Raw genomic sequence first — 23,470 nt, 5'->3', positions numbered from 1 at the left:
GGTCCATGAGTCTAGTACCTATGTCTTCCTATATGTACTTTATTGTTTCAGGTCTTATATTTAGGTCTTTGATCCATTTTGAATTAATTTTAGTACATGGGGACAGGCTGTAGTAGAGTTTCATTCTTTTGCATGTGGCTTTCCAGTTTTCCCAACACCATTTGTTGAAGAGGCTTTCTTTTCTCCATTGTGTGTTGTTGGCCCCTTTATCAAAGATTATTTAACCATATATATGTGGTTTTATTTCTGGGCTTTCTATTCTGTTCCATTGGTCTGAGTGTCTATTTTTCTGCTAATACCATGCTGTTTTGATTATCGTGGCCCTATAATATAGTTTAAAGTCAGGTATTGTAATGCCCCCAGCTTCATTCTTTTTCCTTAGGATTGCTTTGGCTATTCGGAGTTTTTTATAGTTCCATATAAATCTGATGATTTTTTGTTCCATTTCTTTAAAAAATGTCATAGGAATTTTGATGGGAATTACATTAAATTTATATATTGCTTTGGGTAATATGGCCATTTTAATTATATTTATTCTTCCTATCCAAGAACAAGGAATATTTTTCCATCTCATTGTGTCTTTTTCTATTTCTCTTAACAATGCCTTGTAGTTTTCGTTATATAGGTCCTTTACATTCTTTGTTATGTTTATTCCTAGGTATTTTATTTTTTTTGTTGCAATCGTGAAGGGGATTATTTTTTTGAGTTCGTTTTCTAATATTTCATTGTTGGCATATAGAAAGGCTATGGACTTTTGTATGTTAATTTTGTATCCTGCGACCTTACTGTATTGATTTATTGTTTCTAGTAATCTTTTTGTGGAGTCCTTTGGGTTTTCGATGTATAGGATCATATCATCAGCAAAAAGTGATACCTTTACTTCTTCTTTTCCGATATGGATGCCTTTTATGTCTTTGTCTTCTCTGATTGCTCTGGCCAGAACTTCTAGCACCATGTTAAATAAGAGTGGAGAGAGTGGACAACCCTGTCTTCTTCCTGATTTAAGGTGGAAAGTCCTCAGTTTTATGTCATTTAATATGATGTTGGCTGATGGTTTATCATATATGGCCTTTATCATGTTGAGATATTTTCCTTCTATACCCATTTTGTTGAGAGTCTTAAACATAAAATTGTGTTGTATTTTATCAAAAGCCTTTTCTGCGTGTATTGATAAGATCATGTGGTTTTTGTTCTTTGTTTTGTTGATATGGTGTATTACGTTAACCGTTTTATGTATGTTGAACAATCCTTGAGATTCTGGGATGAATCCCACTTGATCATGATGTATTATTTTTTTGATGTGTTGTTGTATTCGATTTGCCAGTATTTTGTTTAGTATTTTAGCATCTGTATTCATTAGAGATATTGGTCTGTAGTTTTCTTTCTTTGTGCCATCCTTGCCAGGTTTTGGTATGAGGGTTATGTTGTCCTCATAAAATGTGTTTGGAAGTATTGCTTCTTCTTCAATTTTTTGGAAGACTTTGAGTAGAATAGGAACCAAGTCTTCTTTGAATGTTTGATAGAATTCACTAGTATAACTGTCTGGGCCTGGACTTTTATTTTTGGGGAGGTTTTTAATAGTTTTTTCTATTTCCTCCCTGCTGATTGGTCTGTTTAGGCTTTCTGCTTCTTCATGACTCAGTCTAGGAAGGTTGTTTTGTTCTAGAATTTATCCATTTCTTCTAGATTGTTGTATTTGGTGGCATATAGTTTTTCATAGTATTCTACAATAATTCTTTGTATATCTATGATGTCTGTGGTGATCTCTCCTCTTTCATTTTGGATTTTATTTATTTGAGTCCTGTGCCTTTTTTCCTTGGTGAGTCTTGCCAAGGGTTTGTCAATTTTGTTGATCTTTTCAAAGAACCAGCTCCTTGTTTTATTGATTTTTTCTATAGTTTTTCTGTTCTCTATTTCGTTTATTTCTGCTCTGATTTTTATTATCTCCTTTCTTCGGCTGGTTTTTGGTTGTCTTTGTTCTTCTTTTTCTAGTTTCTTAAGGTGTGAAGTTAAGTGGTTTACTTGGGTTCTCTCTTGTTTGTTCATATAGGCCTGAAGTGATATGAACTTTCCTCTTATTACTGCTTTTGCTGCATCCCAGAGATTCTGATATGTCGTATTTTCATTTTCATTTGTCTGTATATATCTTTTGATCTCTGCGCTTATTTCTTCTTTGACCCATTCAGTTTTTAGAAGTATGTTGTTTAGTTTCCACATTTTTGTGGGTTTTTCCCCCTCTTTTTTGCAGTTGAATTCTAGTTTCAAGGCTTTATGATCAGAGAATATGCTTGGTACAATTTCAATTTTTCTAAATTTGCTGATATTGTCTTTGTGGCCCAACATATGGTCAATTCTTGAGAATGTTTCATGTACACTAGAGAAAAATGTATACTCTGTCACTTTGGGATGAAGTGTCCTGTAGATGTCTATCATATCCAGGTGTTCTAGTATTTCGTTTAAGGCCACTATATCTTTATTGATTCTCTGTTTGGATGACCGATCTAGAGCCGTCAGCGGTGTATTGAGGTCTCCAAGTATGATTGTATTTTTGTCAGTTTTTGTTTTAAGGTCAATAAGTAGCTGTCTTATATATTTTGGTGCTCCTTGGTTTGGTGCATATATATTAAGGATAGTTATGTCTTCTTGATTCAGTGTCCCCTTAGTCATTATGAAATGACCATTTTTGTCTCTGAGTACTTTTTCTGTCTTGTAGTCAGCATTATTAGATATGAGTATTGCTACACCTGCTTTTTTTGGGGTGTTGTTTGCTTGGAGTATTGTTTTCCAGCCTTTTACTTTGAATTTGTTTTTATCCTTGTTGCTTAGATGTGTTTCTTCTAGGCAGCATACAGTTGGATTTTCTTTTTTAATCTATTCTGCTACTCTGTGTCTTTTTATTGGTAAGTTTAATCCATTTACATTTAGTGTAATTATTGACACTTGTGGGTTCCCTATTGCCAATTTATAAATTGCTTTATGTTAGTTTTGTATCTTGTTTGATTCTTCTCTTTTGTTTTTCTATCATTTGTTTTTGTTTGTTTGTATTCCATACTTCTTTCCTCTGTTGCTACCTTTTTTAAGTCAAGTGTTTTTGTGGTGGTTTTTTCAAGGGTGGTTACCATTAAGTAATGAAAAGGGTACCTACCATGTTCATTGTAGTACCCTATCTTATGAGTATTTCTGCACTTCATCGTCCTTTGCTACTGTTAATCTCCATCCTCTCCCCTCTTTTTTTCTTTTGTTGTCACAGTTTAAGTTTGGTTTTATTGTGTTCTTGGTGGAGCTGTTACTTGTGGTTTTGTTTTCTTTTGTTCTTTGAATCTGGTTGGGAAACCCCCTTTAGTATTTCCTGGAGTGGGGGCTCTCTGATGATAAATTCTCTCATCTTTTCTGTATTTGTGAATGTTTTTATATCTCCTTCATACTTGAAGGATAACTTTGATGGGTATAGTATTCTTGGTTGAAAGTTCCTCTCTTTCGGGGCTTTAAATATCGGGGTCCACTCTCTTCTAGCTTGTAGAGTTTCTGTTGAGAAATCTGATGATAATCTAATAGGCCTTCCTTTATATGTTGTACTCTTCTTTTCCCTGGCTGCCTTGAGAATTTTTTCTTTGTTATTGGTTTGTGTCATCTTCATTATTATGTGCCTTGGAGTGGGTTTGTTGGGGTTAAGAAAAGTCGGTGTTCTGTTTGCTTCTTGAATTTGAGGCTTTAGTTCTTTCCACAGGCTTGGAAAGTTCTCGTCTATTATTTGTTTGAGTATATTCTCCATTCCATTTTCTTTCTCTTCTCCCTCTGATATACCTATTATTCTTATGTTATTCTTTCTGATGGAGTCAGACAATTCCTGTAGGGCTTTCTCATTTTTTATTATTTTTGAGTCTCTTTCTTCTTCTCTCTGTTGTGCCTCAAGTTGCTTGTCTTCTATTTCACTAATCCTATCTTCTATCTGGGCTGTTCTATTAGCTAAGCTTGTTACCTCGTTTTTCAGCTTGTGAATTGAGTTTTTCATTTCTGTTTGATTTGTTTTTATAGTTTCAATTTCCTTGGTAATATATTCTTTGTGATCATTGAGTTGTTTTCTGATCTCCCTATATTGCCTTTCTGTGTTTTCTTGTATATCTCTGAGTATTTTTAAGATTTCTATTTTAAATTCTCTGTCATTTAGCTCCAAGGCTTCCAATATATTAAATCTTTTCTCCATAGATTTTTCCACATCTATTTGTGTTACCTCTCTATCTTTTGTTTCCATAATATTCGATTTCCTTTTTCTTATTGGCATCTGAGGGTGGTCTTGTTGATAGCACTAATTAGAATTAATAAAGAATAAAAAGAAAAAAAAAAAAGGAAAACACCCCACAGAAAAAAACAGTAATAATTTATTATTTCCCCCTTTTTTCTTTCTTCTCTTCCCCTCCTCTCCCCTCCTTAGGGAAATATTGTGGTGACCTGTGAATTATATTATGCTAAATGGAACAAAAACTGCCTATAACGGAGGGCCTGATTTGGGGTGAAGAGTTCAAGGGACAAAAAGGGAGTAGGGACCTACTAATTGCAAAAAAAAAAAGGAGAAAATCTTAGACAAGCATAAAATGATTTGCTTGTAAGTGATGGTCGACTAAGAGATATAATGAGAGGGATAAGAGGGAAACAGAAAAAAGGAGAAAAAAATAATTAAAGAAGAAGAAAAAATAAATAAAAATAATAAGTAAAAATCTGTTGTATTAAGTGGAGCGAAGACTAAATACAATGGAGACCTTGGGTTGGGAGGAATGCTATTGAGTTAAAAAGCAACGTAAAAAGTACCCAAAACACCACAAAAACAAACAAAGAAAAGAAAACCAAAAGCAAAAAAAAAAAAAAATCCAGAAAAAAAAACAACTTGAGTCCCAAATTAAATAATTTGTTTGTGATTGAGGATTGAATGGGAGGAAAAGTAAAAGGAGAAAGGAAGAAACGAATAGGAAGGAAAAAATAAGAAAAAGAGGAAAACGAAGGAAGAAAAAAAGGAAAAGAAAAAAAAGAACAAAAGGGGAGAGAGTGAGAGTTAAGGGTTTTGGAGTTTAACCCTAAAGGAGAGTAAGGATGAAGAAAAGAAATAAAATGTAACACTCATGGGTAGTGTAGTTCAAGAAAAGGGAAGCATAAGATGGGCAGAGAATAATAGGACCGAGGTGGAGGAAATAGAAATAATAATAATAAAGGCAATAAGATAGAAGAAACAAACAACAACAATGAAAAATTAGTGGGACAAGTTATAAAGTCTGTGGATTTTTCTTGATTTTGAGAGGTTAACTTCTTCCTTTTTCTTTTCTTTCCCTCTTCCTGGTCAGTGACTCTGTACCTCAGGCTCTGCCCCTGTGTCACGCTTAGGTAGGGATTTGCAGTTGATGGGATTCTATGGCAATGTCATATAATTGGCTTTAGTCTCGCTGGTAGTCAAGGCTTGTTGGCGTTTGCATGGTCCAACAATGAGAGAGTTTGCTTTCCCGGAGTCTCTCTCCTAGTCTCCCCTTCCTGAATTAGCAGCCTGGTGATCCAGCTATGAGGCTGCCACTGCTTCTGCCTGGGGAGTAAGAGGCTCAAAGAGCTGGGAAATCCCCACTCTATCCCCACTCAGCGCAAGGCTCTGGGTAAGGCTCTGGCAGTTAGAGCCTCCAGCGTAATCAGGCAGGGCTGGGAGTCAATTGTTGTCAAGGTGACTGTTCAGCGCCTAGCATTCAGTTGGACCACTCAACCCAGGCTTTCCACACTTTGTAGCCTGTTTTGGCTGGGAATAAGAGGCACTAGTCGCTGCTTGCTGTTTAGATCTTAATATCTGCCAAGTCCCTCTTGTTAGTGTATATCCCTGAATATGGAGGCTCTGTCAATCAGAAGTTGCCTCTGCCCCTTTAGTGAGAGGCACTAAAAAATATCACGCCTCTTGTCTTGGATCGCTGAACTGAGAGAGATTTTATCAATTAGAGCCCCGTGGGTGCGCAGATTTCGTGGGTTAAGCTAATTTCAGTGATTGGATCCACAGCTGTGCTCCAGAAAGTATTTCAGGCTGCCCGCGTGCCCCTCCCCCAACGCTTGATTGTTAGCTTGAATGGCTGGGTGAGGTGCCCCGCCCACGGAGAGAATCTCCAGAATAGGGAAGACAGCCTTGGCACCCCTCCCGCTCACCTTGCTGCTGGCGGCTGGGGTGCACTGGGCACATGGGAGAATGAGGCACTCTGGGTGTGCGGGCAAGTGGGGTGCTCTGGGCGTTTGGGCACGTGGGACGTTCAGGGCACGCGAGTGAATGGGGTGCCCTCGGCACCGGTGGCTGGGGACTCTCACTCGCAGTGCGCGGGCCGCTGGGGATGCTGGCGGTGCAAGGGAGCTCGCTCTGTGACCGGACTGCAGCACAGGGCACGCGCGGTTTCTCACGGCATGCCAGGGGCTGCTCGCAGCACCCAGGCTGCCACTCCCCGAGTGTGGGCGGGCAGTTGCACGCGTGGGTTGACTCACCACAGGCGTACTCCCTCCTCGGCTTGAATGAACGTCCGTGTGGTAGTTAGCTTCCTCTACACCTTCAGCTCTGACCCGTCTCTCAGATTCAAGTGATAACAATCCTTTCGCTTTCAGTGTGTGTGGAACTCTGGAATGCTCCAAGGATAAAGTTTTCTGTTTCTAGTTGATAAATTTGTTGAGATTTTGGGGAGATCTGTCGGACGCGCTGCTCACGGCGCCATTTCTGTGACATCACTAAAATATATTCTTAAAATTAATTTTACTTGTAATAAACTTAGAAAAGCTAGAATTATATATGCAGCTCACATTATATATCTAGTGGACACTGAGAGTCTAGACAGAAACCTGAGGTCCCCCATAACTCTCTTTACTATAGCAAATACTTAACAGCAGAGCCGCACAGTAAATTTTCATGGTCTCTGCCCCAGACCCTTTGACTTTCTAGAGACAAAGGATCTTCCAACCTGCAGACAGCCACTGCTGAAAAAAAAAGTGGAAGGACAGGGAGGACAGGGACAGCCAGCAATGTAGAGAGACTGAGGGAGACAAAGCAGGGAATCCTGGAAAGGCCACTTGCTGAAAGTTTCCCCAGGGCCACAGATCTAAAATGCAGAAACCAGGAGAACATCTAGGACACTGAAAACGTCTCCACTTAAGTTGGGTACAACCTTTCACAAACAAGACCTTCCATCCCCAGATGTCCTTATGCCTATCCCTGGGAGTGAGAGGGGAAGAGAGAGGAAATATTAGTCTCCTTTGTTACTTCAGAGTGGGATGGGTTAGCACTTTCTTCCAGCCTCTCGCTAATCACTGATTTTGGACAGCATTCCAAAAGCTATGGGTGTCCCTTTCCTTGTGTCAAGGTTGAATCATTTTAGTTCTGCTCAATTGGAAATCAGGGAGCAACTGAGAGATGTTTCAGTGTTTCTATTTCAGAAGAATTCAGGTTTGCATCTCAGAGAGGTTCTTCTCCGTTTTTTTCAGGGCTGTTCATATTTCCTGCTCCCATTTGCCTGTTTCTCCTTATTATAACCAGGAATTCACCATATCTTTATTTACTGTATTTTCTAGACCTAACTGAATACATTCCCCAAATCCCACCATTTCTTTTTTTTTTTTTAATATTTTATTTATTTATTTTTAGAGAGAGAGAGGGGGGAGAGAGAGAGAGAGAGAGAGAGAAAGGGGAGGAGCAGGAAGCACCAACCCCCATATGTGCCCTGACCAGGCAAGCCCAAGGCTTCGAACCGGCAACCTCAGTGTTCCAGGTCGACGCTTCATCCCACTGCGCCACCACAGGTCAGGCCAATCCCACCATTTCTTAAAAAACATATCCTTAAGAACCTGTCTTCATATGTTTATTCAGATCACTTCTGGTGCCATTAAAAGCAGGCTGAAGGAAGCAGAGTCCACTGAAGTGATGATAAACGTCGCTCGGGAGAAGTACCGTCCCATTGCCACTCAGGGCTCTGTTATGTACTTCGTGATCGCCAGCCTCTCAGAAATTGATCCCATGTATCAGTATTCATTAAAATACTTTAAACAGGTAAGTGTGTTTTTGCTGTTAGTGAAATTTATCTCTTTGGTTTTCTTTTAAACCCTGTCAACTTCCTCCTGGCCTCAGATGATCATGAGTCTAGTTGTGGGGTGGAATCCTCCAGGAGCTTGGGTGTGGATGTCCGGTTCACAGGTTGCTGCACCTGCCCGTCTCCTATAGACTCCAGTGCCCCGCACACTCAGACGCTCTGACCTGGGACAAAAGGGAGGTTTTCTCTGGGCTTCCTTCACTAACTAGCAAGCTTGTTTTCATTCTGGCCTGCCTTTTTTTTTTTAAGGGTCACAACTCTGCGCTATTTCTTTATACTTTCTCCACAGTAATCCAGCGTCCTTTCCTCTGGTCAAGTAACTCAAGCCTATGCCAGCACTGATACTTAAGCTAATTAATTGGCCTGTGTCTTTTTTTTTCCAGAACTTTTCATACAATGGGCTGTCCTCCCACCCCTGGCTTTTTTTTAGAGGTGCTGTCCTTTGCTCCCTTCCCACTCCCCCCATCTTTCTGTAAGACTGCCTTGTTTCACTGATGGTCTCCCTTCCAGAGCTCATTCACAGTTCAGTTACAGCTGATGTCTCCTAACTGGGATGTTTCCAGCCCTCATCCTCTCTGGGGCAGCATTCCATATCTCCCAGAAGCAAATTCAGTGTCACAAATTTTTGGCAGGCAATGTCAATTCACCTGAAGATATCCAGGAAAGAAAGAGAGTTTGCACCGCTGACTACACAGCAAAACTTACCCAGCCCCCTCAGTGGTCCCTCCGTTCCCTCCCAGGTCTCCCTCAGTTACTGGTGACCTCTTCTCAGCCACCCACACACACCCTACTGGCTCAGTTTCCCATCTACCAGCTCCTGCTCCCCTCTTGTCTATGTTGTTGCCTGCTCTGTGCAGAGCAGTTTAGCTTACTTTCACGTCTAATCACCTGTACTCATACCCATAACACAGCTCAACAGACAAAGGCCTCTTCGTATATGCCACACACAGTAGAAAACTGAATGCCTTTCCCTGTAACACATCTTTGCTTCCTGTTATAGGCCCTGATACCTTTGGTTAGTGCTGGCTCTTGCACTGGAAGCCAGGCCAGCTTATGCGTAGTGTTTTCCAAGACTGGGGTCTAAATGGATTTTTGCAGATACTGTCCATCAAACACAGTTCACACTCCAAAGTGCTTGTTCTATCTTTCCAGCCACACTTCCCATTACTCCTCTGTAGCAGCCAGATTTTCCCCACACTCACTGGGTGCTTTATGTTTCTGACACTCCTTTTGGTTAGAGTGCCCTCCCTCCCGGCTTCAATGCCACTTCCTCCAGTGAACCCTGTTTCTGGGGCTGCAGTCATCTGAAGGCTCAATCAGCTGGACATCCAGACTGGCTCACCCGCATGGCTGGGCTATCAACAGTGGCCTACATCGGCCCTCCATGTGCCTTAGGCTTTTTACAACATGGCAGCTGAGTTCCAAGAGGGTACCTTCCCAAAGCAAACGTTCTAAGAAACCAAGGTATAAAAAAAGCTTCAAGGTTTCTGATGACCTGGCCTTGGGAGTCATGCCTCATCACTTCTGCTGCGACTTCTCGGTCAGCTGAGTCAGGGCTTAGCCCAGATTCAAGAAGAAGGGGTTTACACTTCACTTCTTTTTTTTTGTATTTTTCTGAAGCTGGAAACGGGGAGAGACAGTCAGACAGACTCCCGCATGCGCCCGACCAGGATCTACCCGGCACGCCCACCAGGGGCGACGCTCTGCCCACCAGGGGGTGATGCTCTGCCCCTCCGGGGTGTCGCTCTGCTGCGACCAGAGCCACTCTAGTGCCTGGGGCAGAGGCCAAGGAGCCATCCCCAGCGCCCGGGCCATCTTTGCTCCAATGGAGCCTTGGCTGCGGGAGGGGAAGAGAGAGACAGAGAGGAAGGGGGGGGGTGGAGAAGCAAATGGGTGCTTCTCCTATGTGCCCTGGCCGGGAATCGAATCCGGGTCCCCCGCACGCCAGGCCGACGCATTACCGCTGAGCCAACCGGCCAGGGCCTACACTTCACTTCTCAATGGGAGGGGTAGCAAACAACTTCTGTGGATCTTGTATCCAACATGTTTGCTGTACCTCATATGGGTACTAAACAAGATGTCTGGAGGGTAACCTAAGCTTGGTCTAGGGCCATAAAGATTGTTTGGATATTTCAACAGCTTTTTTATGAAGGTTTGGAAACAGACTCTTCATCTATGAAACACTAATGAAGTAGTAAATGGTCCTCAGTGTGCCATGGGGGCAGACAGGGATGGGTGAGGCTTTAATTCTTCCTTCTGGGAGATCAGACTCCAGCAGGAGAGAGAAGCCCACCACCCAGACAACATGGTGTAAGTGCCCTATCCCCTTGCACCTTTGCCCCTTGTGCTGCAGATCTTTTGAGACTGAAGCCACATGCCTGTCTCATCCCTCGTGAGACTCCTCCAGTCTCTGCTGCGAGGTGCCCTTTCCCCATGACTTCCAGACAAGGCCATGAGTTCAGCCTCTACACAAGCTTCCTTACACAGCTGTGTCCTTGGGAATTTTTAGATCTTCTTCACGTGCTACTTACAGGCTGTAGGAAATGGCTCTCTCATGCTGAAGCCCTCAATGTCACCATCTCTGCAGCCTTCCCAGTGTCCTTGTAGTGCAGGCCACCTCCAGAGCAGGGGGCTTGCTCTCACATTTCCAGGTAGGAAATAGGAAGGGGGTCTCTTAAATTTCAAATAAAACTCTAGCACATTCTTCCCATACCCTAAGAATTATGTTGGGGAAGAGCCAAGAGAAGCTCATGACCTTACCTTGCCCTTTAGTCTTGCACTCAAAGGGATGATGAAATCTGAGTTGAGAATGAGACAACCGGTTCTGCCAGCTCACCTCCATTTTTCAACGTTTTCTGCCTCTCATTAAGGGGATGCCTTTTGCAGTGTACAGAGATGTGTTGTACAATTGGGCACCTGAAACCTGTATAATTTTTTATCTAGCATCACCCCAATAAATTCAATTTAAAGAAAAAAAAGATAATGCCTTTTTTTTGTCAGGAGTTTGGGATTGGTCCTTTTCCAAAAAGTGAGAAGAGAGGAGAGAATGCAGAAAATAACTATCACATATCGATTTGGGATAAATTCTGGACTTTTTCATAGTAGAGTGTTCATTGCCTGTGGTGCTGTTTGTTTCCTGAATATGGGAGGAGGCAGGTGAAGAGTAGAGGTCTTATATCCTCCCCAGAAACTGAATTAAACAAAACACTGACAGAGCTCTCTTTCCCACAGTTGTTCAATACAACAATCGAAACTTCTGTGAAGGCAGATGATCTACAGCAGCGCATGGACATACTGCTGGAACAAACCCTTCTAACTGCTTATGTCAATGTTTCCAGAGGGCTTTTTGAACAACATAAACTCATCTACAGCTTTATGCTCTGTGTTGAGATCATGCGTCAGCAAGGAAACTTAACTGATGCTGAATGGCACTTCTTTCTCCGAGGTTCTGCGGGACTAGAAAAGGTACCTGTTTCAAATTTAGATTGTAAATGTTAGTATAGATAGAGCCCACAGGCACCTACCAAGTTTACACATTTGGCTGTGTGGCCCAGTTTGGGAGCATTGGGGATCAGGAAGCCCAGACTAGAACTTAGTCTCTGGGTGCTGTGACATTGAACCTCTTTATGCAGCAATGGCCTCACCATACAAAAGGGATGTTCTATAAAGTTGACCATCTTACAAGTATGAAGAGTTAGAACTTAATGAAAGTTCTAATTCACAGATGTAGCAGAACAGTTTGTGAAATCATGATCCGCTCGCTACATACTGGGTGCATCTTTCGTTATAGAGTATAGGAGTAATCTAACCTGATTGTCACCTTCTGCAATACCGCAGTATGAGTTCCGCTAGTTTCTTCCTCTGTCTTCATCCTTTTAGCTAACTTGCTCCAGCCCCTTAAATTGGAGTGACTTACCCACATACACAAACCTGGTGGCCCTGAATTAAGCCATAGTCCCCGCAAATCCTGCCTACAGTTCCGTCTAACCCCATTCTAACTCTTGGCTCTGTCTTGCCAAGCTCGAGCCCACCCTTGGCCCCTGCAGAAATGATACCTGCACCTGTTTGCTTGTATCTGAGCCTCAGTGTATCACTGGGAGGCTGGACTTGATGCTTTTATTTGACTCCCAGTGCCTGAGACCTTTCCACCAGGTGATCTTGCCTCCCTGACCCCAAGCCCCACCCATCTTGTGTGCATGCATATTCTATCCTTGCTTAATGCTATCTTAACTTCATAATCCCAGTTAATACTTACAAAGGACTTGCTATGGAAGTATATCGACTCATTTATTCCTCTCAGTAGTCCTCTTATATGAATTCCTAATTTTATCTCCAGTCTTCAGATAAGATAATTAGGCACAGGAAGATTAAGTAACTTGTCATGATCACGTACCTGTGCTTAATAGAGTTTGGAACCAGGATTTGAACCCTGGCAGTCTGTAGAGCTTGTCCTCTTACCCACTTCACTCTACTGCTGACCATTACTTGGTTGCTCACAGCACTCTTGTTAGCTGCCTTGTCTGTAGTCTTCCCAAGACTTGGAGGGCTTAAAGAACTCTCCAAAATTATATAACTAATCCATGACACAGTCTGATTCAAACCTGCAGCTGAGCTTTCAGAGCCTGTGTCTATTCCAGTACCACCTGTTACTTCTCATGAAGAACAAAAAAACTTTTTAATACATTTTAAATACCATCAAACTCAAAAACTTAAAGTTGCCCTGGCCAGTTGGCTCAGTGGTAGAGCATCGGCCCGGCGTGCAGAAGTCCCGGGTTCAATTCCCAGCCAGGGCACACAGGAGAAGCGCCCATCTGCTTCTCCACCCCTCCCCCTCTCCTTCCTCTCTGTCTCTCTCTTCCCCTCCCACAGCCGAGGCTCCATTGGAGCAAAGATGGCCTGGGCGCTGGGAATGGCTCCTTGGCCTCTGCCCCAGGCACTAGAGTGGCTCTGGTCGCGACAGAGCGATGCCCTGGAGGGGCAGAGCATCGCCCCCTGGTGGGCAGAGCATCACCCCCTGGTGGGCGTGCCGGGTGGATCCCGGTCGGGCGCATGCGGGAGTCTGACTGTCTCTCCATTTCCAGCTTCAGAAAAAAAAAAAAAAAAAACAAAACAAAAAAAAAAACAACAAAAAAAAACCTTAAAGTTATCCAAAAATCATCTTCAGAAACTTCTCAAAAGCTTTTTTCTTAACCTTTTTTTTCCTCCACCACAAAAAAAAGAAAGAAAAAAATATATATATATTCTTGACTGATTTTTTTCTAAATGTGTTTGGGTGATATCTTTTAGCTAGTTACTTTACTTATTTAGTTACTAGTATCATAATACTAGTATTACCACTTTCATCATAAGTACTCCATATCAATAGGTCAATAAATCAATAGAATAAGAAAGAAAAACCACATAATTATCTTAGTAGACACAGAAAAGCATTTGACAAAACTCAATACCTTTTTTATCATAAAAACACTCAACAAACTAAAAATAGAAGAGAACATCCTCCACTGGATAAAGGGCACGTGCTAACATCAGACATAACAGTGAGAGCCTGGTGCTACCCCTGAGGTCAGAAACAAGACAGGACATCTGCTGTCACCACTCCTTTTGATGTTGTATTCGATGGAGAGTCTTCTCAAGGCAGGTAGGCAAGAAAATTCAATAAAAGGCATCCAGATTGGAAAAGAAGTAAAACTATCTCTCTTTGCAGACAACTAGTCTCTGATTTTGTATATAGAACACTAAGGAACCTACTAAAATAAAATCTGTTAGAATTAATAAAAAAGCTCAGCAAAATTTCAGGTACAAAATCAATTTTCAAAATTATGTTCTTGTTTTTTTTTATATATTTGCAGTGAACAAGATGAAAATATAACTAGAAAACATTTCCACTTACAATGACATCAGAAAGAATAAAATATTTAGAAATAAATTTAACAAAGAAAGTTTAAACTTATACTCTGAAAACTACAAAACATGTTGAAAGACATTGGAGTTCCCAAACGAATGGAGAAACACCCCACATTTATAGATTGGATACTTAATATTGTTAGGATGACAATATTCCCCAAATTGATCTACAAATTTAATATCACTTCTATCAGAATCCCAATGAATTCTTTGTAGAAATTGATAAGCTTATCCTAAAATTCATATAGAATTGGAAAGGATCCAGATCTCAAAGCTTACTACAAAACAGCAATAGTCAAGACAGTATATCTAGAATAAAGATAGATAGATAAATGATAGATAGATAGATAGATAGATGATAGATAGATGATAGATAGATAGATAGATAGATAGATAGATAGATAGATAGATAGATAGATGATAGATAGAAAGTGATATGATTGTGGTCAACTGATTTTTGACAAGGGTGCCAAGAGAACTTATTGGGAAAAGAAGTCTTCTCAATAGATAGTTCTGGGACAACTGGATAGCCACATGCAAGAAAGTGAAGTTATATCCTGTCATCACATAATTGTTAACTTAGAATGTACCAATGATCTAAATATAAGACCTAAAACTCTTAATATACAACATAGAAGTAAATTTTCATGACCACAGATTTCACAATGAATCTTTAAATGTGATACTAAAAGCATAAGCAACAACAACAAAATAAAGAAATTGGACTTCATCAAAAATAAATATATTGCCCTGACCAGTGGATAAAGTGTTTGTTGCCCAATGTATGGACGTTCCAGGTTTGATTCTCAGTCAGGGCACATGGGAGAAACAACCATCTCCTTCTCCTCCCCTCCCGCTCCCCCTTCTCTTTTTTTCTTTACCTTCCTGCAGCCAGTAGCCTGATTGGTTCGTGTGTGGCCCTGGGTGCTGAGGATAGCTTGGTTGGTCCGAGTACATCAGACTCTAGTGCTAAAAATAGCTTGGTACTCAAGCATCTGCCCAAGATGGGGTTGCCAGATGGATCCCAGTCGGGACACATGTGAAAGTCTGCCTCACTATCTCCCCTCTTCTCACCTAAAAATAAATAAATAAATAAAAATAAAAAATAAACATGTTTTTGCTTCAAAGGACACTATACAGAAAATGAAACAACCCACAGAATGGAAGAAAATATTTTTAAATCATATCTAATAAAGGATTTGTATCTAGAATATATAAAGAACTCTTAAAACTCCATAACAAAAAGACAAATGAGCCTGACCTGGCTGTGGCACAGTGGATAAAGTGTTGTCGGACTGGGACATGGAGGACCCAAGTTCGAAACCCCAAGGTCACCAGCTTGAGTGCAGGCTCATCTGGCTGGAGTGGAGGCTCAGCAGCTTGAACGCTGGGTCGCTGGCTTGAGCCTGGGATCATGGACATGACCCCATGGTCGCTGGCTTGAGCCCAAGGTTGCTGGCTTGAGCAAGAGGTCACTTACTCTGCTGTAGCCCCCCAGTCAAGGCACATATGAGAAAGCAATCAGTGAACTAAGGAGACTGAGGAGCCACAACAAAGAATTAATGTGTCATATCTCTCTCCCTTCCTGCCTGTCTGTCCCTATCTGTCCCTCTCTCTGTCTCTCTATGTCACACACACACACGAAAAAAGACACAGGATCTAACATAAAAATAAACAAAGGACCTGAAGAGCTATTTCTCCAGGGAATCTATACCTAAGCCCATGAAAAGATGCTCAACATTATTATTCATCAGGGAAATGTAAATCAAAACCACAAGGAGATGTCACTTTATACCCACTAGAATGGGTGTAATCAAAAAGATAGCAACTAGTTGATGAGGATGTGGAGAAATTAGACCCTCATAAACTGCTGCTGATAAGAGCAAAAATGGTGCCACTTCTTTGGAAAACAATCTGGCAGCTCCTCAAACAAAGAAACATAGGAGTGCCATATGAGTCAGCAGGCCCACTCCTAGGCCTATACCACAGAGAAATAAAAACATATGTCCACACTAAACTTGATCATGAATATTCAGAGTAGCATGATTTATAATAGCCAAAAAGTAAAAGCAACCCAAATATCCATCAGCTGATGAGGGAATAAATGAATTATGCTATCTATATCCATACAATGGGATATTATTTCATTATAAAGAAGAATGAAGTACTAGTATATACCACCCCTTGAAACATGAATAAATCTTGAAAACATTAAGCTCAGTGAAAGAAGTCAGTCACAAAAGATCACATTTTATAAAACTTGATTTGTATGAAGTGTCTAGAATACACAAATCTTTAGAGACAGAGAGCAGTTTAGTAGTTGTCTAGGGCTGGGGGGCGTGGGCAGGTAAGAGGGTAGTAGCTAAAGATTACATGGTATGGTTGAAGAGATAAAATGTTCTAAAATTGAGTGTGATGATGGTTGTACATATCTGTGAATTTATTAAAATACATTATATGCTCTAAATGGGTGAATAGCAATGGTGTATGAATTGTATCTCAAAAAAGCTGTTTTAAAATGTATAGAACAGGGGTCAGGAACCTTTTTGGCTGAGAGAGCCATGAACGCCACATATTTTAAAATGTAATTCCATGAGAGCCATACAACGACCCACGTATGTTACGCATTATCCAATAAAAATTTGGTGTTGTCTCCATGAACATGAGCAGTAGGAAATGAATGTATTGTAATACATGAGAATGTTTTATATTTTTAACATTATTATTTTTTTATTAAAGATTTGTCTGCGAGCCAGATGCAGCCATCAAAAGAGCCACATCTGGCTCGCAAGCCATAGGTTCCCGACCCCTGGTATAGAACCTCAGGCAAATATTCATGAAATTTTCATAAAGAACTAGTTTAACTCTACAATCACAGCTGTTTCTGTCTCTTTTAAAACTGTTTACTCACATGGAAAGTGCTTCATGGAATACTGTCAGATGGGATAATACTTTCCCCAGAAAATTTTAGGAATATATGAAATGTTTAGACATAAATTTAACCCAATCAGAATAAGATTGCCACTTGTCTTGCTACTGAGAGTGGTCTTCTACTCAGCTTTCCCTTTCTCCTAGAGGTGAGAACATCTGGGAATCTGGTTTGGAGACTAGATTTCCGGGGGGGGGGGGGGGGGGGGGGGGGAATGTTTAACCATAAGAATACCTGGGGTTGGGGAAAGACTAGTGTGATGTGTTGGACAACAGACTGGAAGTAGACTTAACATATTTAATGTTAACCCTTCACCAGATCAACTGCTTTCTGCAATGTCAGCCTGAAAGCCCAAAGCCTACATCAGCTGCACTTCTGTGCAAAGATCTACAGATAGAATTGATTCCACACCATTTCTATTTCACCATATCTTATTACTTGTCTTAAGTAAATGGTTATTTTTAACATGCTATTAGAGCTTGCTTTTTCACTTAGACGAGGATGGAGGTATATTTTGTGGTTATCTTTGTGAATTATTATTTGTTTTCTTTCTGTTTTATTTTAGGAACGCCCACCTAAGCCTGAAGTTCCCTGGCTGCTTACTCCCATGTGGTTTGCGTGCTGTGACTTAGAAGAATCATTTCCAGCTTTTATAGGACTTACACAATATATACTGTTGCATCCTATTTCCATACGTTTAGGTAATATGGCAAAAAGGATCTGCTGTAGGGGGTTGTAAACAGGCTCATAAATCCTAACTTTAATGTCTCTTTTAACCTTCCCTGCAATATCAGTATTTTTCACTAGGAAATATCTTTATTGTTAAGAAATTGTGAATTAATTGTTTTCTAAATCTCTTGAATGCTTAGCCCATGAATTTTCAGTATTTCATCTTTACTATTATGCCCATTTTAAGGATATATACATTTACCTCTAAGTATTGCTGTAGCTGCATCTCACAGTATTTTTAAACCTTTTTACTAAAAGATAACATGCATACAGAAAGGTCCACAAAATTACAGTTCTACAACTTGATTATCAAAAATTAATGATACAGCCTGACTTCTGGTGGTGTAGTGGATAAAGTGTCAATCTGGGAACACTGAGGTTGCCGGTTCAAAACCCTGAACTTGTCTGGTCAAGGCACATATGGGAGTTGATGCTTCCTGCTCCTCCCCCCTTTCTCTCTCCCTCCCTCCTCTCTAAAATGAATAAATAAATAAAAAATTAATGATACGTATGAACCACTACTCAAATCAAGAACTAGAACAGTCCCAGCCTCCCAGACCCCTGCCTCCCAGAACCCCCTCATAACTCTTCACAGTCCCCTTATTCTTCTCCCCATAGATAATGACTACTCAACTGCTCTGAATTATAATATTCTATAGTAATTTTTCCCCACAACTTTTATTTATTCAATTTTTTTTTTTTAGAGAGGAGAGGGAGAGACAGAGAGAGAGAGAGAGAGGAGAGACAGAGAGAGAGAAGAGGGGGAGGAGCTGGAAGCATCAACTCCCATATGTGCCTTGACCAGGCAAGCCCAGGGTTTCGAACCGGCGACCTCAGCATTTCCAGGTCGACGCTTTATCCACTGCGCCACCACAGGTCAGCCCCACAACTTTTAATATGTAGCCCTTTCAATTCTAAAAGTAAACTTGTTAGTTCAAAAGCATTTAGGATATTTGGGAACCATCTTTTTGTTAATAATTTAATTAACTTATAGAAATTATATTCACAGTCTGCATAAAATTGATACTTTGTAATTTACATAGACTTCAATTTATGTAAAATGTTCCATATGTGACATTTCTTGGATGCAAGACTCCATAAATTTAGTTAACATTTATTACCACGCATAGTTACAGAATTTTTTGTGTGATGAGAACTTTTAAGATTTACTCTCTTAGCAATTTTCAAATATATAATACAATATGATTATAGGCACCATGTTTTATATTACATCCCCAGGACTTATTTATTTTATATTGTAACTGGAAGTTTGTACCTTGACTCCCTTCATCTATTTTTCCCACTCCTCCCCCCTCCTCTGGCAACTACCAGTCTGTCTTCTGTATCTATGAGGTTAGGGAGTCGGGGGTTGTGTTCACTTGGTGTTTTTCTCTTTGGATTCCACATATAAGTGAGATCTTCTGGTGTTTCTCTATCTCTGCCTGACTTACGTCATATCTCCTCAAAGTCTATCAAACTTATTGTGTTTATATTACTAATTTTTTATATTTGATCTTTCAGTATGTAAGAGAGGTATACTAAAGTCTACCCCTATGACATAATTTCTCTTTGTAATTCTGAAATTTTTCCCATTATATTTTGTGAAACTATGCTGTTGAGGACAAATAGGTTTATGATTATTATCTTCCTATCTATTGTTCCTTTTTATTAAATAATATTTCTCTTTATCCTAAGTAGTGCATTTTTGCCTTAAAAATATATAATGTGCATATATATGTGTATATATATATATATAGTGTTAACAGTATTGCAGCAGATTTTTCTTGTTTAGTGTTCTCCTCTATATTTTACACTCTTCATTTTCAACTTTCTTGTGTCACTGTGTTTTCGGTGTACCTTTCGTGGGGTTTTATTAAGTGGTGTGAGAGTCTCTCTTTTTTAACAGAGAAGTTTTAATTCCATTATACTTGTTATGGTTATTGATCTACTACAGAGGCTATCAACCAGGGAAGATTTGTCTCCCGAGAGACTTAGGCAGTGTCTGAGGAAATTTCTGGTTGCTAGTAATATCTAGTTGCTAGAGATCAGGGATATGGGTAGACATCCTGCAGTGCTCAAAACAATCCGTCACAACCAACAAATAACCACTTGACCAAAAAATGTCAGTAGAGAGGAGGCTAGGGAACCCTGATCTATTTGGACTTACATTTATCATCTTATTTTGTGGGTTTTGTTTTGTTGTTGTTGTTTGGCAGACTTGTAAAAAAATTCCATTGATTTGAGAGAGAGGAAGTGAGAGACAGAGAGGAGAAAGGAGAAAAAGAAGCATCAACATCAACTCATTTCATTTGTTCCATTTAGCTGTGTAATCATTGATTGCTTCTGGTATGGTCCCTACCAGGGATTGAACCCACGACCTCAGGGCATAGATGACACTTTGTCTACCAGGACAGAGCAGCAGACTTTTTCTTTGCTTCAATTTTTTTTTTCTTGCATTTCAATACATTGTCCATATTCTTTCTCTTTCCTCATCTGCTTTGATACCCTATGTTCTATTTCTATTTTTTTAATAATTATTCCTGTACTTCTAATAGCAACACTTACTTAACTGAGCACATGGGCCAGAATTTCTGGGATCCTAATATGCTTATTTGATTTTTTAATAAAGACTAGAAAAATAAATGTTCTTCAATAACTACATCAAATGGAAATTATGTTTCTATATTGTAGACCAGTTAAAAAATACAGCTAGCAGTGGAGGTAGAACAGAAAAAGAAAAACATTCATAGGCGAAGCCAGAGATGGACATTTACAAAGACCCAAAGCAGAAAGACCCAGATAGACCCTCATAAACACAGAGGCCGAGAGAGAGAGAAGAGGTGCAGGCTGAAAGGCAAAGTCATTCTAAGAACAAGCCATCATGTCCAAGCAAAGGCACTGTGTGTTTTCCCTATCAATTGGAACTATTTTTCAGCAATTTAAAACTATTTTCCTGCTTTTGTTTGTAAATTTTCAAGATTTATCCTGGAAATCCTGTAAGAGCGTGAAGGTTTGTCCATGTGTGATAGGATAACTTATGCTCTAGAGATGGATTTTAGATCTTTGCAGATGAAGTCTAATAATTCCAATGTCGTTCTTACCTTCAAAAACTTCCTAATTGCCTCAGTCTTTTGTCTTTGATGCTAAGTGTTTATGTCCTATTAGTTATCATTTAAAACATGCTGTCTTATCTGTCTTACTAGTCAAAGCCCTAATGATTATACAATAATCTCAAAAGAAAAGCAGTCCTTTTGGAATGAATGGTTCTGTTACCTGGTGCTCAGAACAATACAGCCACCTTCAACCAAAGAGCACTCTGATGTGCTGTTGCTTGTGGTCTCATGCCATGGACCTGATATAGAAATTAGAAGTCTTGCAGGGGTGCACACTACTGCAGGGACGTAGTCTCAGTGTCACTAAATTTCTGTCAACAACTCTTTGATTGCCATTTTTAGACCCTCAGAGGAAAGCACCAGCAGACCAACTGGAGAAAGTGGTTTTATAGCCTCAAATGTAAGCCAACTATTTGCCTACTTTTTGACCCCAGGAACCTGTTTCCTTGTGGGCTGTGTTGGCTTCCTGAGAGGCTCACAGCACACAGCTCACCCTGTACCTACAGGAATTTCAACACTAATTCTCACTGCATGTTATAACCACTGTAAGGGCTAACTAGGATCCTAACTCGCAAGTCAAATGCAAGCCCGTTTCTTATAATTAGGCCAGGGCGAAGGGGGAGCAATATATTATGCTTATCAGTGCATAAAGTTGTATATATGTTGATTTAGTCATATATTATTTGTACTGTTTAAATTATGTATGCCAGAATTTTCAGTTTGCTTCCTTGTCACAGACTGATTATAGTGTGTTGTTTTTTACCACAATTTTTTTTTCTGCTTTCTCCTCTACCTCCAGAAGTGATTAATGTATTTTTCTCCTATTATCTGGAGCATATAGGTTTATTTTATTGTGTTTTTATTATGAGATTTGTATTTTAATGTAACTCACCTGATTTGTCTGATTTAATTATATTTGCCTTCAAATAGCTAATGTTATTCTTATCACTTCAATTTTCCTTTTGCTCACTTTTATTCCTATGCATACTTTTATTTCTAACATATTGTGTTTTTTTTTTTTACCTTTGCTTTCTGTAAATGGCTTTCTGTTGATGTTTTTTCTAATCAAATTTTAAATTCTTTGCTCTTTAATTTGGCTGGATGGGGGAAATTTACATATTTACATTTGTAGAAAAAAAACTGATAGTAAATATAGTGGTTTTTAAATTACCAAATATGTTTGTTTAATTGCAAAGTCAAACAACTCTAAGGCCTCTTTTTAAATTATGTTTTTAGGATCTTTTGAGACTTACATTAACCCACAAGAATGGGACGGCTATCCCAAAATGGAGGGAGAGCAGCAGCTCAAGACACAGGAAAATGAGGCCAAAGGCCGTGATCCTTGGCTTTCATCGTTAAATTCTTTCCATAAGCTAATTCTCATTAAATGTTGTAAAGAAGAAAAGGTAAGTTATTTTTTAAATTAAAGGACTGTGTTATAACTATTTCTATTAAAGCTCACCAGCTAATTATTATTCATGGACTGATTAGATTTGTTTAGAGAATAACAATGGCCAATTTTAGTTTGGGAGGTGAGTCTAAAAAACAGAGACCCTGTATGATTAACGGAACATAATATATTATGCAGAAAACAATGAAAGAAAAGGCTGGAGGACTATCCTGAACCTATCCATCCTAGTGTGCACCGTTAGGGGACTTGTGCTCTCTATCAGAGAGCCAGGGGTCAGCTGGAGGGCATTAGCAGGAAATTGATGCCCATTTCAGATCTTGGCAGCACTGGGAAGAGGAAAAAAACATAGTCACCAAGACTAGTTAGAAGACTATTGAAGTAGTCTATCTATGCAAGCAGTGATGACAGCCTGAATTAGCATGGAGATAGTGGATTGAAGAGATGGAGGGGCACATAGACATGAGGTAATTGGTGCAGCTACGAGTTTCTGCTTGGTTGCCAAAGGGGATAGTTGTGTCAACAGCTTAGCAAATATGAAAAAAGAAACATGTCAGAGAAAGATATCACTGAGTCTGTGGTGCCTGCCAGCTATCAGAGTAGATAGCAATCTGGGGACCAATTTATATGTGGACAGAAAACTCTACAGAGAAATATAGGTTAGAAGTAAAGGTGTGGGAATCATCAGCCCTGAGTTGAGAAGAAAAACCATGGGAGTTGTTGAAATTGTAAAGGAATAACAAGTAATAGAGTAAGGGAGAGCAGGTAGGCAACAGACAAAACCCTGAGAAGCACCAATTTTTAAAGGGCAGAAAGAAAGGATGAGGAGCCCATGAGAGGGAATAGTCAGGGGCCAAGAAGAATAACAGGAGGATAAAGTGACATGGAAACCAAGGAAGGATGGAGTTTTAACAGAGCAAACATTACCAACAGAATAAATGAAGTACTGAAGACAGTCCTAGTTTTTATATATGTACAGATATAATTCCTGGTTTAACTGGTAAGAAAGGAGTTATGTTACTTGCTGAAAATGGAAGTAATGAGAGTCAGGAGGCATTGGAGAAAAATGGGGGTTGCTCCTTTGAAAGATGAGAGAGAAAACTAACTGGAGAAAGACAAAGCATAGTTAGGAGATACTGATGTGGCATTTTCTTCCATCTCTGTAAGAATGCTAAATTGTGGGGTTGACCTGAGCTACAGATTATTTCAATAGGGGAATAGAAGATGCAAGGCCATTCACCTATTGGTAAAGCCATTCCAGAAAAAGGAAGAGATCTAAAAAAAAAGGGCTTATAAACTGGTAGAA

At 39.9% G+C, this 23,470-nt stretch overlaps 1 protein-coding gene across 1 annotated transcript in view; it reads left to right on the top strand.

Annotated features, from left to right (window-relative positions):
• DNAH6 (dynein axonemal heavy chain 6) overlaps nucleotides 1-23,470 on the top strand; it is a 300,118-nt gene that overhangs the window by 230,880 nt on the left and 45,768 nt on the right. The window contains exons 60-63 of the mRNA XM_066377849.1: nucleotides 7,862-8,041; nucleotides 11,313-11,546; nucleotides 17,480-17,615; nucleotides 21,993-22,162. Of these exons, the coding sequence (XP_066233946.1) occupies nucleotides 7,862-8,041; nucleotides 11,313-11,546; nucleotides 17,480-17,615; nucleotides 21,993-22,162 (720 nt within the window). The remainder of the gene's footprint in view (nucleotides 1-7,861; nucleotides 8,042-11,312; nucleotides 11,547-17,479; nucleotides 17,616-21,992; nucleotides 22,163-23,470) is intronic.

Source organism: Saccopteryx leptura, chromosome 3 (genome assembly GCF_036850995.1).
Source record: "Saccopteryx leptura isolate mSacLep1 chromosome 3, mSacLep1_pri_phased_curated, whole genome shotgun sequence".
In the NCBI taxonomy this organism is placed as follows: Eukaryota; Metazoa; Chordata; class Mammalia; order Chiroptera; family Emballonuridae; genus Saccopteryx; species Saccopteryx leptura.
This window is presented reverse-complemented; position numbering and strand designations above follow the sequence as displayed.